General features: G+C 34.4%; 1 protein-coding gene across 4 annotated transcripts in view; it reads right to left on the reverse strand.

The window, feature by feature from the left end:
* Positions 1-24,714, reverse strand: part of NBEA (neurobeachin) — a 448,146-nt gene that overhangs the window by 173,840 nt on the left and 249,592 nt on the right. For all 4 annotated transcript variants that reach the window (XM_041487283.1, XM_041487285.1, XM_041487282.1 and 1 more), the window contains exon 39: positions 6,618-6,742. In XM_041487283.1, the coding sequence (XP_041343217.1) occupies positions 6,618-6,742 (125 nt within the window). The remainder of the gene's footprint in view (positions 1-6,617; positions 6,743-24,714) is intronic.

Here is a 24,714-nt window from a genome sequence, read left to right on the forward strand (position 1 = left end):
GGAAGAATTGTTATGGGTTAATTAAATGACTGTATACTTATTCTTAAAATGCTCACCACTGAACAGCAAGTATGTTTATTTTACTGCCCACAAAGTCGATTCTATTTCTTAAAAGTGCTCACAATTAATGGTCATCTTGTCTTTACTTAAGACTAAAATTGTGTGAATGAATGGGGTGAGGGAACAAGGTTTCTTTTTAGAAAAGGGCTTTCATTCTTCGGTTGCTCTAATGTATTCTTACTTAAGGCATTACTTAAATAAATATCAGTTTGGAGAATTATTTTAGATAAGGGTCACCCTGTATTTCTCCAGAACTACATATTTTATGAAACTGAAGGAGTGTATATGACTAATTTTTAGGATAGTGCATTAACTGGGCGGGGGTTGAAAGACAATAAAAAATATTGTCTTGGCTAATGCAGTTACAACAAACTCAATTTCAGCAATAATAACTATTATACTGAACATGAGCAAATTGATATTAGAAGCATTTTATACCTGTTCACATCTTCATTATAGATGAGGCAGAGAGTTCCATCAGCAACTTTGCACATGACAAGAAACTGGGAGGAGTGACTGGTATGCCAGGGGGCCTGAGCAGGCTGGTGAAGTGGGGTGACAGGAACCTCATGAAGTTCAACAAGTGCTAAGTCCTGCATCAGGGGAGGAATGAGCTCTGGCTCCAGTACCTGCCAGGAGCCACACAGCTGAAAAACGGAGCTGGGGGGGTCTGAGAGACACCAGCTCAATTGAACATGAGCTGTGTCCTTGCAGCAATGGGAAAAGTCATCCTGGGCTGCAATAGGCAAAATATTGCCAGTAGGTTGGGGAAGGTAATCCTTCTCCTCTGCTTAGCCTTGCTGAGGTCACACCTGGATTTCTGCATCCAGTTCTGGTCTCCACAGTACAACAGAGAATAGATCTTATTTTATATTTACTTTTACTACTAAATTCTGATATTCTGTAGATATTCTTTGTTTCTCTTGAGGAGGGAAGACTCAAAGGGGCCACATACTTGTGTATAAATACCTCTTGGTTTTCAGTATTTCCAAGGATGGAAACCATACAGCTTCTCTGGACAAGCTGTCCATTGTTTGACCACCACGACAATAAAAAATAGTTTGTTCCTGTTGCCTTTTATCTTGTTACTGGCAACAAAAAGGTGTCTAGATCAGTTTAGAAGTAAAAGAACATGTGAAAAAACCCAACAAAAGGATCTATAAAACCCAACAAAGCTAACAAAAAAGCTGTTCGTACAGATATAGTATAAGACAGCAATATTTCATATACAAAACTAAAAGCATAATTTGATCTTTAATCTCTTACATGGTACATATGTAAAGCTTTCACTGCTGATACACCTAGGAAAATAACTGGGTTTTATGCATCTAGTTGGCCTGCTAGCAAAACTGATAAGTAATGATTCACTATCAGTCGACTTCAACATGCTTTCATTTTTGAACCAGTTACTGAAAAAAATACAGGTTTTCTTATGGCTGGCTCTGAAACCAGTGTTGTTGAAACTGTTTTGTAAATAGACTAGACATTTTCAATATGCACAGAAAAGTGAAAAGGTAAAGAATAATGAAGTCTGAGAACCTTATGAAGTTGAGAAAAAGTAATATAACTTTTTAAGATAAATATGATTTATGCAGTAACTTTGACAGAGAGTCTTGAATTTATTGCAAGAAATGGTAGTATTTTCACCAGCAAAAGACACCTTTAAGTTTTTAGCAATGTCATTAATATCAACAATCTAATATATCAAAGTGTAGAACCTGAAATGCAGAATGGAAAAGAAGAGTAGCATTTAGGTGAACATTCAGACTTCCTAGAATAGGGCACTGGATTTTACAGCAAAGTTTCTGAACTGAGATGATGAAATTGAGCATTTCCAGTTCATGAGACATTCTGATTTCTTCATATGTCTTGTTACTTGAAAATGTCAGGTAAGTTTCTAAGACACTAGCTTAGCTTTCTAGAACAGAATTTTGTGCATAGCTTCTTGCCAGTTTCTCTGGACACTCTTCCCTCAACCTTGCTCTAACACTGCCTGCAGAAGGCAGGGAGCCCAAGCAGCTCATGAGATGGAGCTCAGGAGCTGTGGAAATCAACCTGCTTTGGACTTTTCAGCACCGTGGGGTTGCTCTAGACCTAGCATTTCTGAAATTTCATCTTGGGATATTTCTCTAACATTGAGGACCCTGAAAAAACTGAACCTTCCTTTAGGGTCTCTGGGACAGCCAGATGTCCCATTCGGAAGACAGTCCCTTGTTTGAGTTCCTGTGGACTTCAGATCCTCAGTTTCATAGCATGAACACACACAGCCTTGCTTCTAAGGTAGCTCTGGCTTGCTAAATAATCTGGTCCTTCACCAGCCTGAAGGAATCCTTCTTGCCATTCTTGAAGGTCCATAAAAATTCATCTGCTGTCACGAAAACAGATTTCAGATTTCAACATTCCAGATTGCCAAATCTGATGCTTTCTAATTGTGTTTGTGTAATAAAAATTTATTTCTAGAGATGAGTAAACATAGTATTTGGTGAAACTTAGAGCACTAATGACAAGTCCCAGAAGGAGCCAGAGTCTGCTTTGGCTAGAACTGCCCTTGAAATAAGGTTGCTAATTAGATATCCAAACACAGATGCAAGTTCAAAAGCCATATGTGGCTATATTGCACATATCTCTGTGGTTTTATTTCAGAACCTGAATCTATTACATTTATGAAGGCACTTTTATTTTTTTATTTTCTTTTTTGTTCTAATCATTTAGGATCTGTCACACTAATCAGCTTAACAGGCTAACTATTCTTGAGCACATACCCTAGATATATTTGACCATCTTACACATGTATGTTTAGAATGTCAGCACTGAGTTCATTCTCATTTACTTCAGTGTAAATAAGAAAATGTAGCCTTTCTTGAACTTCCTCTGTGTATAAATTGTTTGTGGACCTTTAAAGGCTGATGGACCAAATCTTAATAAAGGAACTGTTTTAGGATAACCTCTGTGGACCAGTATTCTGTCTCACTGGTAGGGTGGTACAGTAGTGTCTCCTCTATGCTAATCTCCAATGACTGTAAACTGTTAAGTTGATTAACTAGAAGAGACAGTTCTTTCACCACATGTGCAGAGTCTCTGTGAATTGGGTCATATATGCATATTTCACATATCCATCATAATAAAATTTGGGGAAGAACAGTAGGGTGTATAATAATTTATACAATATTTTCTTTTTTCTTTCTTTATTTTCAGTTAAAATTTACTTATTTACATTGACATTCCATCTAAACTTAGAATAAGAATTGTTTAAATTATTGACATTATAAAATTAAAACTCTACTAAAAGTTCCAGGTAATTCAAATTCCATTTTAGCTTGCACTTTTATACTGCAGTAAGTAGCTTCTCTTCAGCTACACAAAAGAGAGAAATTAATCTATATTTTGATTCAAGTAAGAATTTAACTAAAACAAAAGGGCACTGCAGATACAATGTTGAACTAATTATGCTTGCATTTTACATCTGGGTATGAAAGTAACTTTAACAGATTACAAACAAATCTAATGCCTAATATTAAAATCTTAGAAATGGTGGAGACTAATCTAAAAGGAAAAACTCCCTAGTCAATCGCCTGTAAATGCTGCTATGACTGAGATGTAAACAGTCTCAAGGGACAGCTAAGTATATAACTATAGGAATCTACTGTAATTTTTCACACAGTTTTATACAGGCATAGAAATATAATTTCTCATTGGAATGTTTTTTACTTGTCAGGTACTTTGAACTTATATTCATATGTAGACATATGCACACACACATACATACATAATATATTTTATGAAAAATGGAAATCCAAACATGCATACAGGAGCTGACTAACATACTGTAGTTAAGCAGAAACTTCATTGTGACAGAGATTTTTTGAGAAAATATTGTTTCCCAATAGTACAACATTGAATGTTTCCTACAGGAAGAAGTCACTATCATCTAAAATTAAAACTTTTCTTTTTAGGCCTTCTAGGTAGAATTTAACAGTTGTTTTACTTCTCTAAAACAAACATGTAGATCATAGACATAGTTTTCATTTCCAAGACTCCTTCCTTAATGACTGCAAATATAATATAATTACAGTATCCATACATTTAACATCAAATATGATTTAATACTAGGGTAGCTGTAAAGCACTTTTTTACCTATCAAGGTCATATCTCGATGGCTGCACAAGCTCAGATAAATCAGGTGTTAAGCAGGCACATCTCCAAGGAATCTGATAATTCTCTCATCTGCAATCCTCAGCATATCTTATTATTTACTGCCAAAGAAATGACTGATTAATTTTGTCATCTTTGCTCTGTGATTTTTGCTCAGCTGAAGCTGGCTGCCCTCTTCTGCAATGCCTGATCAGACCTATTTAAGTTGATGCCTTTGATCGCAGACACTGAGGAGCTTGCTGACTTAGGCTTTGACTAAACATTCCTCCACTGCAATATTTATGCACAGAGTCCTAAATGATAATGGACAGTCAATGTAGATAACAAAAACTTGTGAGATGTTTCCACTATTTACTGACGCTCAAGACAGCTTTACTTGTACTAGAGGTATCAGTCAAGATGAAAAATTGAAACAAAAGCCCAACAAATTTTCCTTTGATGAATACTTTATTTCTCACAAGCGAAGTATCTGAGGTCAGGAAATAAAAATCTGTTATCGGAAAACTATGCAGTCTGATTTTTTTTTTAATGCTTTAAATTCTTTCTGTAGTGTGATGTCATACTTAGTTTTTGAAGCTAGGGGCATTTTACTATCAAACTGTTCCTAACAAAATTACCAAAACAAAGCCAATAAAAAAACCAACTACGATGAAAGTTAAGCCCTATGGAAAAAGAAAAATCTGCCTCTAGCTCTTTATTAATCACATTCCAACACCAGCGGCTAGAAGTACATCAAACTGTACCAAATCCTTTTCACATGACAACCTCATAAATTATTCAACTCATTAGTAACACCAAGAGGCATAAAAATAACATCAGTGTTAAGGATGTTTTCTTACAGAGAAAGGTCAGCTAAAAGTTTCAGTATTAAAATCCAAAGGCTTAAGCCTCTGAAAAGCAAAGGCATCTAGATAGAATCCATGAATACTTTAATGCATGCTGGTTTAAAATTCCATGTTAACTTTAATACATATTTTAAAAGTTAGAATTATTTTTTAAATTCTGAAAACTTCAGTCTATTGTCAATTTTCATGTAATCACTAAGTTTGATGTGCACCAACTGTGTATAAACCTGGGTTTTAATTCTCCTGTATGGTGAATGCACTAACAGGTGTTATAGAAATATAAAGACTGTGGTTTTCGTGATTACTTGCCTTTCAAAAGCAACAGAGCAATTAGCACAGTTTTGTACCCGACTCTCATAAAATCCCTATCCTGATGTTTTGGAAGAACATGGAGAAAATAACCCTTTGTCAAATATGAAATACTATATACAAATGGGGGAAATATCTTCTTAATCCACCTTAAGGAAAGTTTATGACTTGAAGTCCTGGACATGATAGTCTTCACCTTTAAGAAAGGATTAAGTTTCACCTCCTAGTATAACTGCACACACAGATATTAATTCATATGTCTAACCTTGTTTGGATCCCAGCTTTTTGCCTCATACAACAGCAAAGTTGGTGAAAAGTGTAGGTCATAAACAGAGTTAGCTTCATATCTATCATATTCAGAACTTTTGGCAACCTTAGCCTTTGGCTAAACATCGGATGGAAAGTTCAACTAGCTTTATGAATGATTACTTCAATATTTTACTGCTAAATGCTAAAGAATCATAGAAATCTTATTTTCTTTTCATCACTAAACCAAAATACAGAAAAACATCACAACATTCTTTTAAAAAAAACTTCTGTCTTTGATATGCCAGAGAGGTACCCCAGCTTAAACCCGAGAAATAAGTTTGCTTTAGATTTTTGGAGTATTCAGGTTCAGTCTGCTGTACAGAAGTCACAAACATATGAAATTTTTACATGTTATAGAGGAATTTGTAAGTGTGTCTTCCAGCTACATCTACATGAAAATCAAACATTATCTAATTCTTCAGTTTCTAAAACTGAAGCTTCTATGTGTTCAGTTCACTATTGGATGACCAGTTATCCTTAAAAATTATTATTGTTAACAAGTGCTAATGCATTTCATGATTTGCAGAAAAAATAGTTTTGGCTAAAATTTTCATGCCAGAATAAAATTTCTGATATTTTAAAATTCATCATCCACAAAATGTCTCCAATGGAACTATTATGACACATTAGTTTGATGACCTATTTCATTCAGTCACTGCAGAGAGACAAGTTCAGTTGCTTTTACCAGTGTCTCAAAATTAGTGTCTGGGAATGCTAGAGAAGTATAATGTGAATCCCTTGGGATCAGGGAATTTAACAGCTCACAAGCTCAAGTCTTCTGGTTCACTAAAGTGTAAGAATTGAAAGAATTCCTTTTCTAAGTACATGCTGTCCTAGGAATTCTCAGCACTGTCCTTGAGAAAGAAGGGACATGATTCTGAGGCATTCATGGACATCAAGAAATCATCATGAGCTATATTTTTAAGCTGAGTTAATACTGACCATATTCCACAGCGGCTTTTAGGAGAGCATCAGCATGAGTAGACCCAAAAGCATTGCGAACAAATCTCCTCCGTCGGCGCAAATCATCTTCCCAGTAATCCAAGCGCCAGAAGTCATGCAGTTGGCTGGAAAATAAAGAACACACACATCAGCACCTACCACAGCTTGAACTGTATTTACATACATTATAGTATAATTTCACTGCTGCTTTCCCATTTCTGGAATACAATCTTGTAAAAACATGTATTACTAAAACTTATAATATTCTAGCATTTCTTTACGTGCATTTATGTATTATAAACGCCAGCACTGCCTGTCTCAAAGTGTTCTGCCTGCTGCTAAAAACATTAATCACACTGAACCCATTAACAAATGCAGCATCAAATTACAAGTATTAATGGCACAGCTTGCTTTCTTTTACAGTGTTTTTAACAAGGCTTGTAAATCATAGAATGGACCTCAGTGCAAATAGTTTGCAATTTAATGACTATGGTCCCTTAGCAGACCGAACTTAAAAGTATAAAATATTGCCCACTTGAATTTTGTGGAACTATGATTAAACTAATGTGCTGAAATATTCATTGAAATAATTCCCCACTGCCCCTAGCAACCTGAGAAAATTGCAATTTTATTCATTATTAATAACACTGAATTAGAGCAGCAAAAAAGTTCCACCATGTGGTAATTGTCTTGGTAAATTATTATTCCAGCACTAACAGAGTACTAGGACGATTTTATAGCTCCCAGCTAATACAAGCCATTAACAACCATGGCCATCTTAGTGTAACACTGCCTTTTTACATTCAAAAGAATATTAAAGTCCTGTGGAATTATATAAGCCATTGTTAATCTATATTAAAGCAAAAAAGTACACATATATAATCATCTGGTGTTCAGCTTTGGTTCTAAAGAGCTGACCAGCTCCACTTTCAGACAACTTCTTGACCTTATCAACACAAATCTCCCACCTTTTTTTATAAGCTATCTGGGCAAAGCTGCATTCTAAGCCAACATTTTAAAAGCTTTTTGGATCACTAGGAAGAATGCAAAATGTTTGTGGGTGCATCCTTATTATCAAACCCCTAATTGAACACACTATACATTTAAAATTATTCTGCAGGCCATGACCTTGTGGACATTAACTAGGGAACCACTGCTCTAAACAAGTCATTTTCAATCTCTCTGTAATGTCCTGGACATGTGTGATCAAAAGACAAAGAGAAAAAAGAAAAAAAAAAGAGTGAAAAAAGTTTACAACTCATGAGTATGGTATACATCTTAGCTGGATTTTTCTAGTTATTTCTTCAGACACTGTTTTCTATATTGCCTTCATTTTGGGCCGCCATGTGCTGGTAGCCATTTCCAGATGAAAAGTAGAAATGCTAATGTAGGACAGACATTTTCATTCTTTACAGTCCACTTAAGCACTTTTTAAAATGCTTCCATTAGTTATTATCCAACTTTACTAACTGCTGTCATGAAACCTGGATCAGTTCTGGAGGGCAGGGCACCATGGGGAGTGGATCTAGCATCCTACCTTCTAGCCACTAAAAAATTTTCAGAAGCAGCACACTGTAATTTTTAGTCAATGCTGCTGTTTTTTGCATTTTGAATGGCATTTTCACAACATGCTTCTTGAGTCTGCATGAAGGTCCTACTTTTATAGCTGCCTTGCAGAACAGGAATTTTACTTATTTACATGCAGTGAGGAGGCAACTTCAGTGGTTTTTTGAAAGGCAAGAAACCTTCTCTTTATAATTCCATTTCAGAGTAAGTAATGAGAGGACAGAAGTAAAAATATTAATGAAACCCTTTTAAAATAAGGAGATCTCTGAAATTTTGTATATGGGCAGCAGTAAGAAAACCACTAATGTTGTTAAGAATGATCTATGCAAGAATAAAATACTTTATGAAATTAAGAAATATTCAGACAAAAAAAGCTATGCTTGTATTTGTTCTGTGTTTAATCTGGTAATTCATTACTTTGATTAATTAGTCTGAAGATTACTGTATATTCTCAATTTAACGTAAACCAGATTTTAAAGCCACTATTTTAATGAAGTGTTAAGTAAGAAAGTAATGAAATTTTCAGAGGATTAAGCCTACTTCAGAGATCCAGAAAACCATTATAAGTTCATCAGGGACTGAAGCTTGAAATACACAATAATGGTGCAAAATTAAATTTTTTGAGAAAAAAGAGCAGAAACATCATTTAGAATCACAAACTATATGACTTTTAAAACAGAACTGAAGTTTCTTGCTACAGTTTTCTACAGAAGTCTATCCCACAATGTTACTACACACTTCCAGGTACTAGAAATTGGTATCTCAACCCTAAGAAAAGGTTTCTGAATATTAACTAGTTGATTGAAGATTGATTTTTGACTCTGAGCAACATCATCAACAAAAAGACAAGATACTTTTCCTACCCTGTTGTTAGAAAGAAAGCAGACACTTCAAAAGATGATGGATCTGTATTTACAGAAAGTTTTGAATGATTGAGCTTCATCACTTGAATAACAGGAAGAAAAAATTGTGTGATTTTCCTTAAATGTTTTATGATTACATGTCTAGGTTAGATCAAAAATACTACTAAGTAGAATACTGTGGCATCAGTTCCAGCCTAAAATTTAGAATTTAACCTGCTTTAAGTCAATCATTTTGGACTGAATCAGTGTTAAATTGCCTAGTCCACAGATTACAGTACTTTAGAAATACTTATATTTTAATCCTGTGGAGATCACTCAGGATTTAAGATTTTTGAGGAATTTAGGTACCTGTTAAGTAGTTCTAAATGATGGCTGTAAATTAAGTAGAACTATGTTTTCTATTGATGTACTAGGCACAAGTCAGTCCTAGAAGAGAGCAGGTCTGCAAAGCACCCATAACTCTTTTTGCTACAATGCATTTTTTAAAGTGACTTGACTAAATCAAGTAATTTTAGTAATTTATTTTTTGTGACAAAGACAATATTTCAATAGGCTTTACTTTTCCTTATAATGTATATTATTAATAATCCTTATTTCCACAGCCAACTAGATTACATGTAATTTCTCATTCCTCCATATCTTAGACCAGTCCAGTGACATTTTGAATCAGGCTTGTTTGAATGAAGAAGTGAATATTAAGCACAATGTAATGATTTTTTTTTAAGAACTAAAAGTTTATAGCATCATTTATGAGCTATTTCTAAAGAATTTTAGGAAAAGAGAAATTTATATAGATATCTATATCCTTCTAACTGAACAGCTATTTTAAATGTATCCTAAAACACAGGACCCAAAGAACTCCACATGCTGAGTTTAACTGTCAGAGATAATTTCCTTACAAACTACAGTATAATCCAATATAATCCAACATAAACCTTTCTCATCATAATGAGAACTGGCATGAAACTAGTAATACTACAAGGCTACTAACAATGAAAAAATTTATTTGGAATGGTATGGTGTTGTAACTTAATCCCAGATTTCTGATGTGTAGCACTTCATATAGTTAATACAGACAAAGAAAATACATGTTTTAATGGAACAAGCCCTATTGTACTACATACTGAAGGATTACAAATTTTGTTTCCCTGCCACTGTCATCACTGGTACCCACTTGACAGCTTGATGTGTATGTTCTCCTACTTCAAATACACTTTTCTTGGCCAGCATGGGACGGACAGGCAAACTGGTGTTATGCTGCCCTGGGTAGCCAAGATGGACTTTGCTAACTTGGAGCAAACAGCTCTCAAATGCAGCTTGCTCTAAAACTCAGATATGCCCAGAATTCTTCATGATATTCTTTACTGTCATACCACACACATCTTCAATGTATATGGGAACAAAGATTATTGAGACAGACTAAAGTGTTTCAGATAGCTCAGTTATCCTCTCAGATGAGAAACTGTGGCGTGCTTTGCCAAAAAAACAATTAAGAGGAATGTCAAGTCAGCCTGCACAGCAGTGTCCTCCCTACCTTTTCACACTTCCATAGCTTGAACATTTAAAAGACAACTTTTGAAAAGATTTTCTGTTAAGTCCTATGGCCATAGCTGCAATGAAGAGCAGGGGAAGGGTTTTTTCTTGGACTTAGGAATACTAGCTGTCCTAAACTCTAAGTCTTTGTCTGTCCTGTGCGCATTCAGCATCTGTGACAACAGCTGCATGTCTGTGAAACCCAGTCCCTGTTCGGGAACAAGATGCAGTTTGCTACATGTCACCTACAGCAACTGGTGACAAAAATGAACAGTGGAGAGTAGCAGTACACATAAAAGATCCTCAGACTGCAGCCCAAAGGATGGGCTGCCAGATGGAAGAGATTAAGTTTGAATATATTAATGAAGAGGAACAAGCCTGCAGACATGGGGGAAGGGGAAAATGTTGTTTTGAAAGAGAGGTGGGTCACAGAATTGGAAGGATCTCAGAGAATTCTTAGTCTTTGTAATACTGGGAAAATACTAGAAAAGGCAAGGAATTGATGATCTATAATTTCAACAATTAGTCCTGGTTGCTTTTATGGGACATATTTTGAAAAAGAAAAATTATTCTTTTCACAGTGTGGAATTATGACTGTATTTTGAGAAATAAGGAAAAAAAGTATATTTGGAAAGCATAAAGAATTCCCATAATGTAATATGAAGAATAGAAAGTGAATGACATTAAAAAAAAAAAAAAAAAAGTTAGTAAAAGAAAGCTTGAAATACAAAAAACACAAAAACACTTATGCAATACTTTTAATGGTTAAAGCCAATATATAAATCTATTTCCCAGAAGATCCAAGTAGCAGAAGTCTTCTGTAACAACAAAGGAGCAAATAAGGTTCAGAAGTGGTGTTGCAATAGATACAGTAAAGTAATTGTAAATAATATTAAACCCTGGAAATATTAACACAGGGAATAAAGATGTAATGAATCTGAGAAACACCTAATGTCATGAAAATTGGAGAGGATGGTAAAAAAGGTGAAGGATTTCTACTTGGACTTTGAAATAAGGATGAAATAAAGCACAGAGAAACTCAAACTAACAGCAAACACTACTACTGATCATCAGAATAGGAGCAGAGGAGTCACCTCTGAAAAGCAAAAAGAGAACTGCTAACAGCTTCTCTCCTATGATCGTGTTACTAATGGTCTTGCATTAATAATGAAGGACAAAGCTGAGACAACAGAGAATGAAATGAAAGAGAGAAAAAAAACTATCAGAAGATGACTAATCATTAAAGATCCTCCAAATTTATGGAGAAGAGTTTCTAAGAACTGTTTTAAAGGGTAACACCCTTTTCAGAAAGGAAGAAGTGATTTATGAGGTTTTTATTTTCTTCTTAAGGCACTGGAAAAAGGAGTGCTTAATACACATTTTTAATGAAGATCTCCAACTCCTGAAACTTCTGTGTCTTAACTGCAGTGAGAAAACTGAGGACACATCAAAAGCTGAAATTTCTCAATCTGAATTACTCTTAAGATAGATGTTAGAAAGGAGAGTAATGTCACTAGATTGAAAGGGAGGCTGTGACAATAGAGATGTTAATTTTAGCTATGCTACTACTTAAACCATAAACTTCTAAGTCAGTAAAATCCCAGGATTATGGATTTTTGTGTATTGCATAGAGTCTGAAGGAAAAAACTCCTAATGAATACACAAACAAATGAGGATTAACAGTTTACTGATTGTCTAGATTTTTCATAAAGCTTAGTTCTTCAGAATTTGTTCACTTAGGAGTGGCTGCAATATTATGAAATAGTAGTAAACTTCTACAAAGCAGCAGCAGTTGTAGGGAAATAAGACTAACCATGCACAAAGTTATAAATAGGGAAAAAATAGAGAGAAAAAAGCCACATATCTCTTAAAAACAACAATGGAAGTGGCAATAACTCAAATCACTACAAAGTAAAACTAAAGATAAGTAGAATTTTTAAAATTATTGAATTGGTTTAATATAAAATATTAATTTAAAATAATGAGAGAGAAGTTTGGCAAATCTATCAAAGTACTAATGGGCAATAGTAGGACACTACATGTAATACAGCTAAATGAAACAATACAATTTCCTAAAGTTATATATTTGGTTTCTTTTAGTGACTCCAATGACTGCATGAAGAACTGAAGGAACTCACAAAGTGGATACATAAATTTTCAGTGTTTGACTCACCAGAATCACAAAGGGCTTTTGAGTAACAAAATATGAGCAACAATAATGCAATTGCACCAGATTCTAGAGATAATAAATTGTAAACTTAGAAACACTAAAATGAAATAAAATTCAGGGTTAGAATTAGGACATTAAAGATTATATTTGAAAAAAAAAAAAAAAAAAAAAAAAGAAAAGAAAGTGGTTGAAACAATACTCTGGTTTAACTCAGATTTCTGGTTTGGACCCTTAATTCTGTTTCCAAATGTGGTTTGCTGCCACTCCAAACAAAGAGGAAACAAAATATCCAAAGCCCAAAAAGCCATTCTGTAGTTTTAGATAAAGGAAAATTTGGGTAAAATTCCCTTTTGGAAAATACCTTGAAAGAATGGTTTAGGACATTTTTATTTTTAATGCATATTTTGTTATGTCATGCTATCTCAGTACAATGGGTACTTAGTAAGATTTCACAAGTATTGCCATAATGCCACAGCATGACAAACTCCAAGATGGAATGAATTGGGAGTCATTTCTGTATTTCTTAACTGGCTGCAAAAAAGAGACAGACAGTATGTCTTAGACTAGGAGTATTACTATAGGAGACTAAAGTAAAATGCATTCCATGATAAGTGTGCATTATAATTTTCTTATTCAAAATGTAGAAATACCTCAAAATTTAATTGACACTAAACTTGGTCTAGCAAATGATCATTGAATTTCAAGGAAAAAAAAATTTGTGTTATGTTTTGAATAGTATGTTATAACATCACATCTGAAACAGGAACCATGACATTAACATACACTCTTGCTTTTAAGAAATACACTATGAAAATAAAAACAGTTGAAAACTTTTATTAATTTATACAAATGAAAAAGAAAAAATCATGTATTTTCATAGGAATTTATGCCATCATAACTTTTTCCCAGGAGATTTATCAAAATAATGTTCTCTAATTTAAATGGTTTTAAAAATGAATTTTTCATTTAAGTCTTCTATATTTTTTGCAAGCATATTACCTACTGTAAGCAAAATTATTTTCCTTGTTAAGCACACCATCTGTCAAACTAAAAGAAAAATAAAAGTGGGTACTCCTCTGTCTACAAAAACAGGAGACCTCATGAAATAACACAGCTTTTTGGCAAAATTATCTGGAAAGTATTGTGTGATTTTACAGCTATAATCCATAAAAAATCAGATAAACATCTCAGAAAATAATTTATTTTTCTTAATTTAACAAAGTAAAATGCTGATTTAATAAATTTAATCAAAAGAAAAATTTTTAGGACAACTATTATTTTGCTATAAATATTCTGTTTTTCAAACAGTGTTAACTTTAATAGATACAGTTCTTAGGATATTTAAGATATTTCTTATGATATCTAAGATATTTACAGAATTAAGTTTGGGATTTTTTTAAATTGTAGTTTATCCTCTGAGCTTCAAACATTAAATATTCTTCCAGTAGTGATTCTGTAGAACGGATTCATCTGACAATGCAGTTACCTACTTCTGTTCAGCTTTTCAGCCAAGAACATCTAAGTGCCTTTGAGTAGGAAGCATGGTGACTCAATTCTGCCTAGGGCAGGTGAACAGTGGTTGCACAAAAACCAGAAAAACTGGTGTTATGATCCCTGGAAAGTAAGAGAACTATTTCTTGTACTTATGTTTTGCTTCTTACCGTCTGACTCCTTTTTTGCACAGGAATTAATTAAAAAAAAACCAAATCTCAACTCCCTCCCAAAACAACCCTTCCCTATCTGGGGTCTTTTAGTATTATTTGCTCGGTTCACCTGTAGCACTGAAATGGGAAGGCTGAGAGAACAATTTATTCAAATTTCACAGAGACAACCTCCTCCTTTGCCTTCTGCATGAGAACTAACTATGCTACTTATGTAGCATAGGATATTTTGTTCTGAGTGCAATAATTACAGCTCCATTCTTTTGGTTGTTTTTTCTATCTTTTCTGGAGAGAAACTAAGAAAAAACCCTAAAACAAAATGATCTCTCTTCCCATTGAATTTGGAATGACAGTAACACCACTTCACTAAGAAACTCCAGTAAACAAAGCTGGAGGTTGTTTTTAATGTCACTCCCACACAGCCTACATCAGCACAACGCAGAAGTCCTGAGATTGCGCAACTGTTCTAATGAAAATGAAATGTTCTAATGAAGCAGTGACTTTTTACAAGAAAAATAAGTTACTCTGTATTTCAAGATTTTATGTATCATATTTAATACATATCTAAGGACGGTAGTGTCCTAGCTTATTAAAAAAAATTCTGAGTCTTTATGACTTGTCTGCAACTTTAGAGGAGTTAAATACTACCTAAAATTTTGCACAATTAGGATTAATGTGCACAGACAAATGAAAAACAGTCCCCAGATTTCCAAGTGAGCATCCCAAGCAAAAGAGCTTGCTGAAGCTCTGGAAAACTTTGGTGCCTCATTGGCTTACTGAAAGGTCAAACACTAAAGACTCAGACTTGTAAGTAGGGAAAACATATGTGACTGCTGATGAGGATGCTGTCCCAGCTGCCTGCGCCATTCCAGATGCACAGATTAAGGTGTCGGAATCTCTTGTGGAGGAACTACTGAAGAACCTACTGAGCACACAAATTACAGCCCAGTTTCTAGACAAACCAGCAATGACTTGTCAAAAAATCTAGAGCTGCACTTTTAACAGAAACAGCGTGGTTGAGATAGACAGCTAGGACTTGTTATCTCATTAGTTACTCCTGTTTTTAAGTCACGGCACGGAATATGGAATGCAGGAATAGAAATTTAGTCTCTCAAAGTCTTTAATAAGAAAAAAGAGAAAACATTTTGTCTAAATGTTTTAAAAGCATTATTCTAAAACTAAGAGACACAGCTTTATTTTTTATAAAAAAACACTATTTCTTAAAAATCCATAATGAATTATTGTTTCAGACCTTTTTAAATTATTCAAGCTGCAACGGTTTAAAGACAGCTAACTTATTAACCTGGCATTGAGATGAAATAACTAGCTTCCTTGAGGCCTAACAACAAACAGCAACAGTAATCAAAATCTAATAAATAAATAATAAAGTTTTACCTAGGCAATTGTTTTAATTTCTATCATGCAGACCTGTTTACAAAAATGCAAGTCTAATAATACACTGTTTTAAAAGAAAAAATATTTTTGCAAAATGCCAATTCAAGCTTGGTAATTGGAAGTACTTGAATTCAAAATTTATAGTCTGAAGTTTTACATCCCCTGCAAGTTTTTTGGTACAGATTTATTTTTCCCCTATCATCCAGAAGTACTGCATAAATTAAGAAAAAGCACGTATCTGTCTTTAACTTAATGTTGTTCTTAAGAACTGGAACAAAGACACGACAGTCCAATCAGTGGATATGCATTGTCTGGTGTATAAACAATTATTCCTATCCCCAAATATAGCTTGTATTGATGAAATAAACATTTGCCAAGGGGTCTGGCTATGAAAGCTATAGAATTTTTAATAGAGACCATGTTTATAATACTATCAAATAAATACTGAAGTAATTTTAACTTTGATCTTTTTTGTTCCTGGGAATTTTTGTGAGAGCTAAAAAGCCAGCTTGGCAAGTAAATCAAAACTTTTCTATTTATACTTTATTTTTGACAGTTCAAGAGGTTCTTCAGAAGTATAGAAACAGTTTTCTATAAAACATCCTAAAATACATCAGCATGACCTAATGATGTATTTTGGGTTCTGAAAATATTATACGAGAAGAAGCAGACGTGACATTGGGAAAAAAAAGAAAAAAAGGTGACGCCAAATTGCAACTTCTTTGTTGTCAGTCTTGAAATAAATTGCTATTTTGGAAGGTTCTGAAAAACAAGTAGGATATACTCTAAAGAATTTTTGCCTACAAAGTATTTGGTAATCTATTACTCTGGATACACTTTTTAATGTTTTCCTTCCTTTTCTCTATTTAATCACACAATTTTGTGTGACAATCATGAGATAGAGATACTTTTTCCCTTGTCTGTAGCACAAATTTGTGACATGACCATGTGTATCTTCTGCATTTTTCATGCTAATTTACAGTTCAGCTGCTGTTGTATAATAAGTATGACTCCCTATAAAGGATATGCTTTACAAATATATTACAGAATGCATATTTGGCTGTATTTGGGTGTATGTATTTAAATGAATACTACAGTTAAAGAAAAATCATCAGGGACAGTTCAATAAATTTATACAACCCTCCTCCATTTTTCTGTGTAGAATAACCATGACGAGTTACAATTCTCAACCTTGCAAATTAAGCAGATTTTATACTTTGCATGTTCATTGCAGGTTGTTGGTTTGGAGGTTTTTTTTGAGACTTCATTACCACAGTTTGTATGGAAGATGGAAAATGAGAAAGGAGTTCAAACCCATCTATTATTACAACAGAAAGGAAAGCTTACTGATTCAATACTGAATTAGACAACTGGGGGGTGGGGGGGTGCGGAATCATATGCCTGGGAACAGAAGGATGTTCTTCTATCCCTTCTATCCCTATCGCTTTGGCTACCCTATCCCATGGGTAGCCAAATTTCCTGATCTAAGAAAGCAAAAACTGAAAACTTCACAGAATTGTGAAATGCAAACCATAAGTTGAGAAATGGCAAAATTGTAAGATTAGTTCAAAAGTGGGACAAATGGGGACAAAATGGAGCTGGATGCAGTCTGTACCTGGGTTTGAATGCAATTGGTGATGGAATCTTTTGGTTTACTTTCTCTGAGCTGTAAATCTGGATAATAATGAATATTTTGTGCCAAAACTCAGGTGACACATGTCCTTGGAAAGATTGAGTGGATTTTGAAGAGCTGAAAAGTCACATATGGCTTAAGAACCATGGCACAGGTCACTCCACCCTCAGAGATTCTCCAAATTCTAATGACCACCTTGGGCAAAAATACAGCTTACTCTCTTTGTTCTTCAACACTTTCATTGTTTTTTAACCTCTTGATTAATTTAAATGCTCCAGATCTCCCCTGTGTAGCTCAATAGACATTATGTCTGAAGATGCTGAGAAGTTGACCATCACCTTATCTTTGAAAACTGCTTGTTCTACAGGGACCAAATTGCCTATGACCTCATAGAATTTGTTTTCTTTTCTTGCAATCTGGGAGACACAGTTCAGTTACTGGGAAGTTAATACTAGCAATTAACAGTTGTAATTTACTGGAAGATTAAGGTTGTCAAATTATGCCAAATGATAGTTGAGTTTCTTTTATCTAACTTAAGTTGTCAACATTATTGACATTCAACTAATCAACTCAGGCCCATTCCTCAGGCAATGGAGAAACTAGTTTCCCCTTGGGAAAAGTTGGATGACAGCATGGGAATCCTAGTGTGCTTGTATCAAGTAACCAAGGTCTCAACACTACAGAAAGTGAAAAATTTTCTCAAGAAAAATCTGCCAGCTAAGACTTGCGCGAATTGTCGAGGGAAAGATCATGTCAGAGAACTCACATGACTGTGAAATCCAAGAGGCAGGATTCAGAAAATGTAGAATTATAGGCTATATGGGTCCTGTTAAATGAGAGATATGGAGAATGTGGTCGACTGACTTGCCCCAGTCTTATACTAAGTCAAGTAAAAGCAACATGGAGGATTGTTTTCATCATCTGATTAACCTGATAAAGGGAATCATGAGAGAAAAAATAGGCAAAAGCTACAGAAGTCATCTTATCTGCATAAATTAATAAAAATTATTCAAAATTGCACTTTTGAAGAATGGGCTTATCATTTTATTGCTATAAAATGGAAACGGAGAATCAGAGGGTCAGCACTCAAAACCCCCAGATTCAGATTGCAAATGCCTTCTTTAAATTGATACCAAATAATGAACATAAATAATAGAAACTCAGGAAATAAAAGTTATATAAATTCAAGCAATAAAAAAAGGATGACACTCTAAAATCAGACTATATTATTAAAACAATTGAGAAAGTCTAAAGTTAAACACTTAAAAACCAGAGTACTCTTTATAAGGTATAATTCAAAATAAAAAAATCAATACTATTATTTTGGACTGACTGAATCTCTGGAGTAGTAAACAAATATTTTTATGGAAGAAATACAATTTTTTAGACTCAATTATAAAAATGAGTCTGTTAAGTATATATTTATACGAAATCCCATTAAAGTCAACAACATATTTAAAATTAGATATGTTTTGGGACCTATTCTAGGGGCTTAATTACACCAAAATCTGAAAAAATATTTTATGCTCATAGTAGAATATCAATTCACTTTTCTCTACCATAGATTGAAAAGTGATTGGCAAAGATATATAGAAGTTGCTGTTTATTACATTAAAATGGGAGTTTAGTTGAGGTTATTCTATTAACTTTTTTTTCTTTTTTTAAGAAGCAAACTACCAAACACAAAAGACAAACAGCGCAATCTTCCAAGATTCCTAGTAAGAAATTGATTGAATTGACACTAGTGTGAAGAGCTGCTAAATCACTGTGAAAAATTATTACTCTTTTTAACAGGAAATAAATGTAGAGTTTATTCACATGTCCTGAATTAAAGGACTTTTAATTAAATTCATAAGTCTTGTACAGTTCAAGAGTAGTTTTTGCTTAGTATATCAAACTTTATTTAAGAAACCAAAGTAACCTGTGACCAGGGTGGTTAATACACATGACAGGCCTGTACTCCGTATTCCTCAACAGCTATGCTATTTCTTTTCTACTGTATAAGTGAACTAGCAAAAGGCTCTTTGTCCTACCAGCAGAAGACAAAATAATTCAGTTCTTTCCTCTATACTGTTCTGTTGATGGATACTTACAGAACATGACCTTCCATGAGTCTTTTTGCAAACTATCTAAATTAAGTTACTTTAGTCATACTCATATTATCATTGCCTTGAAGCATCCTTGTCTTTCTGTAGATATTCTGCAGTTAGTGATGTGGGTCCAAATTGCACACACAAACTAAGGTACAAAATATATCAGATGTACTATTTTTCTAACAGCAATATCCTCCCATGGAGCAATAAAGCTGAATTATGGACCAACACCTCTTTCTAGTTTAACATTTAATCTGTCGAAAGTGCCTTGTGTGGTTTTGGGGGGAAAAAAAACCTACATAAAAAAACGTGTTGCTGTTCACAGCAAATATGGAGTCTGCTTCAATGTATCTTATCCCAAGAAAAATATACATAATACTTCCTTTATTTAGCTTCAGGGACACCTTTGGAAAATGACATTGTGCCATGACATCTAAAATGCTACGAAAATACTCTAGCTTTACCCTCCACCACACTTATAACTGTGTTATGAATTAATTCCTGAGAGGAACCCAAACAAGCTATATAGCTCAACCGATTAATAATGAAAAAAACACCATTAACAACAACTCCAGTGTGTCTGACTGTAGCGGTTTAGCAAGCAGCAAGAAAGCAGTATGATTCAGAATTTATACCCTATCAGTAATCATATCACTTGTCAAAAGTCATTGACTTGATAGAGTCTTGATGCTTTCTGACTGGCCATTAACCAGCAGCAGGAGCCCTGGTCCTTGCACCACAAAACACTCTTTGCTGATAACATAAAAATCTGCACAGGCCTCAGCATGGTAGGAAAGAAGCACATTAAAAATCTCACATTCAAGGAAACAAAGTCCAGTACTGACTCTCAGTAATACACCCTTCTCATAGCTCTTTTTTTAATAATCCTTCATGATTTCACTACAAATGTTTATAAATGTTTATTAAAACTGTTTAGTGAACATCTCCTGCCTGCAACAGGCCTTTGAAATTAAGCAGGAAGAAAGCAATCATGTCAGATCATTGGTCTTTCTGATATCAAATACTTTCCTGGTGTGAGATAAAAATTTTTGAAAAATAATAAAATCTGTGTTCTACCTTTGCTCCACAAGAGACTACTGACAGCATACCAAAATAAAAAAAAAAATTAATGTAATACAATCTTAGTACTTCTAGAGCACCAGCAGGCATTAGGACTATATGGAAATTTGCAGAAAGACAAAGAGAAATCTCTCCTTGCTTTGAGAAGTCTTACTTGCTGGATTAATTTTTTGCCCAAGAGTGCTCAAGGTGTATGCATGAGGGGAGAATCATGTCCACTATTCCTTATTTTCAAGTAATATTTGCAAGCAAATACTTTTTAATTTGCACATTGTGTATCAAAAACATAAAGGAACCACCATTCATCACTGTTAACTAAATGTACACCCTAAATGCCAACATCCAAAGGGATGAGAAAGCCATTCGCTATATAACATTATGCCTGCAATGGTCTGGCAATACTCTCAAAGACTGTGACAACAAATCAAAATGATTTTTTACAGGCTTTGCCAACAAAGTGTCTCTCTCTAAAACATACACACAAATAATATTTGTGCCTAGACCATAACAGCTGATTCTATTTGAGAGGAAACACAATCATACAAGAAAAGCTATGGTGGATGGATCATGCTTCCCCCATGAATCACCAAAGTTTTGTGGAATGGAGCACTGTCAGCCTTTTCTGACAATGCTTACTCATTCTAAACTAGTAAAACATTAATTGGAATGGGGAATGAAAGGGCTATGACCATAGAATTACAATCTGGCTCAGACACAGGCTCATCTCTTACAACATTGTTCCAATTCTTTATGTTTTTTCCCTTTTGAAAATATTGAAACAGTGAGGAAGGTTTAGTCATTCCCGGCTGTCTTTCTTTTGGCAATAAAGCCACAACCTGGCTGGCACATTACAGTTGCAGGAAGGAGGGTGGGTGGGAACGAGACAGAAACAAGTTCATATGTGTATCATTTTCTTCTCTCTGACTATTACACAAAGTAAAATAGCTCCAGCTGGAAGGATTAACTGATACCTGCTCCAGAATAAGTTACAGCCTGCTAGGGGGGCCTCCAGGAAGGAGAAAAAGGCCATTTTGGAGCCTTGCAGCTGCAGACCAGAGACCTAACTGAGAAGGATATGCTAGCTCAATATTATAAATGACACCAAGATGATGAGTTGACAACAAGGACTCACTATTTCTCATAAGACGACACCTAGAAAGAACATAGAGTTATCAAGCAACAAGTTCAAAACAAATGATGGTGCACTTTGTGTGAATTCCTCACACGACGTACCCAAGGTATGGGGTACAGGACACTCAGTGCTATGTGATATTGTGGTCAGCTGAAGTTTAAATGAGTTCTTAAAAGGATAAGACAGTTCCTTTCACAGATGGGAAAAAAAAACACCAGAAGTTATTAAACTCAAGGATATCACCTCTGGCTCAGGGAGTCCCTGAGTTACAATTTGCTGAAAGCTGGCAGGATATGCCAGGGGAGTACCATGGTAAAGTCACCTGGGGAAATACTAAACTCCTCCCCAGGTCTCCACTGCTGGCAGCTGACAAATATTGGAATAGCAGACTTGTAATCCTATTCTTGGAGTTTGCTTTTATATGTTTTTTCACTGTTATTTTGGGGCTGATTGCCTGCCACCATTAAATAGTCCCACATCAACTAGGTTACAGTCAATTGACTCAAGCCCAGGTTAACAGCAGTACTAAGTAACTTGTGCCACTGCTCAGCTAACGAGCATAGGACAGAACATTTTCAGCAGGAGGATTTAGGCTCTGTAATTATTCTTTAGTAGAAGGTTTCAACAAAGGATAAGACATACTTACACATACTACAAAATTCATAGGTCTTGAAATATAAACTAGCTTCTAATATAAAACTCCCTAAGCTTATGAGCTTTTAATTTTTTCCAATGTTATCTAGTTCTTACATTCACAGCCAAGTATTAATAATACAAGTATTATTCTGAAACATTTGAATAAGTTGACTATTTTATAATCTTCACATTTATTCCTTTTGACTAAGTGCAGTGAACACAACTGTGTGCTGTTAAGTAGGAGAAATTGATATACACATGAAAGAAATTCACCAGGTTTCATCAATATTATGGTATTTATAGTATAAAAGAGAAATCAACCTAGATACACTTTAAATGATATAATATAGAATACAAAATTTCTTTTACATATTTTTTGATAAAAATACTCCTATTTTCTTTAAATTCTTTAAATGGATATGGATAAAATTACAAAGCAGCTGTGTCAGACAGTACACTTTCTATGATACATATAAGAACATTTTGGAAGGACTATCATTAACAACAAAACTCCATGGGATTAGACTGCAACAAAAATGTTACAAGTAAAATACTTTCAGAATTTGAAAAGTGACTTCTTTAGTATGTAACCAAAAATTGTGAAATGAAAAGAAATGTGAAGTTAAACAAAAGGAAAAAATTAGTATGCTTAAGGCAGCAGTTGATCCATTTAAAAACCACCACTTTATCTGCTCTCTTTTCCTTTGCAAAATCCAATAAACTGCCATTATATTCCTTTTAAATGGTTCCATTACAAGGATTCTATAACAACAGACTAATCTCTTGATAATTATAATAGATGCCTGTAATCAAAGCAGGAACCACTTAAAATAAGGAGAAAGGCTGTTTTCCATCAAACTCATTGTAGTTCTGTGACCTTTGGAGCATTAAGCTACATCATACGCTGCCACCTCTAACTGCAACATAGCTTTCCTACCAATCTTGCTCAAATAAAAATAAGGAGGACGCAAGATCAATGGAAATGTGGATTGACACATGGTAAGAGTTCTTACTTTCCAGCTCTGAGCCTTGTAGAACATAAAAACCTCAATTCACAAGATTCCAAAGGCTCAAAGCTGGCAGGATTCAGCCAGCAGCTCTTTCACGGGTTTCCCTTTAGGAGGGAAAGGGGGAAGGACCAGACTGGTATTTTAAAAGACCATGCTATGGCAATGTGAGCTGTATATCACTATTAATGCTTAAGAAAGTATTACTTTTCAGAAAGAAAGGCCATTTTATCACAAAACTCAATATTGTATTCACATGAGCAAACAATGTTTTCCAGAGATCATTTAAGAAACTGAAGGCTGATAAAATTACGGGAAATGACTATATATGATCAGAATGGCTTTCATCTGCATTTTGTTAGACCCAGCATTGATTTCACTTTTCAGCTGTGAACAGCAAGAGGCCAGCTGTGGCCAAGGGAGAGAGCAAGCAATGAACCAGGGTCACAGTAGAGGCTGAGTTGTCAGAAAATTTAACACTTTTAATGACTAAATCTCAGCAAAAAAATCTTCGTGTTACAACCACTTGAAAATTATATCCAGCGGGTCCCACAAACTGTCAGAGAATAGAAGATTTAATTTATGACAAAGTAAAACCTTTGAACTCTAGTTATGTGAATAAACAGCATTATAAGGGGAAAACAAACAAAGCAAGGAAAATATAAAATACACTGCCTTCAAGGCAGAAACAACTACATTTTACTTCTTATTCCCAGATGTGTTAAGGGGAAATTTATGACAGCATACTGAAAAGCAAGATTCCCATTGTGAAACCCTTCACATTTATTTAACTAAGCACAATCATTGAAAATGACCTTTATCCAAACCCTTCACAGCTGTCTTAAAATGATCTAAAACTATTGCCAGATTTTCTTTAACTAACATTACTTAACAAAAAGTCATTACCCCAGGGCCATATTACACTACTGGCAAGTAAACACAAATCCATTTTAAACAACATGATGCGAAGTTTTAATGAAATATTGATAACAAATTGAAAATTCCCCATTAAAAAGGTGCCAAACAATACAAATCATCTTAGTTTTCTGTTCTAGCAACAAATACTATTTCCCTATTTCTGATAGCGTATTTATCACCTATTTGAGATACACATAAAGAGAAATATGGCTACTGCTTAAAAAAATCTTATATTTAAGACTGTTATTAAATGAGGTGTCAAAATTATTTTTAAATGAAATGGTTCTAGCAGTATATAGTGAAAAAATTTCATCTGTTCTCCAAGACAGCACATCCAGTGTGTCCATTACTCTGTAAAATTAAAGAGCTACTGACAATAAATTCATATGGCAGTTTTCATTGCAGTACAC

The sequence above is a fragment of the Pyrgilauda ruficollis genome, unplaced genomic scaffold, assembly GCF_017590135.1.
Source record: "Pyrgilauda ruficollis isolate IOZ18807 unplaced genomic scaffold, ASM1759013v1 scaffold8, whole genome shotgun sequence".
In the NCBI taxonomy this organism is placed as follows: Eukaryota; Metazoa; Chordata; class Aves; order Passeriformes; family Passeridae; genus Pyrgilauda; species Pyrgilauda ruficollis.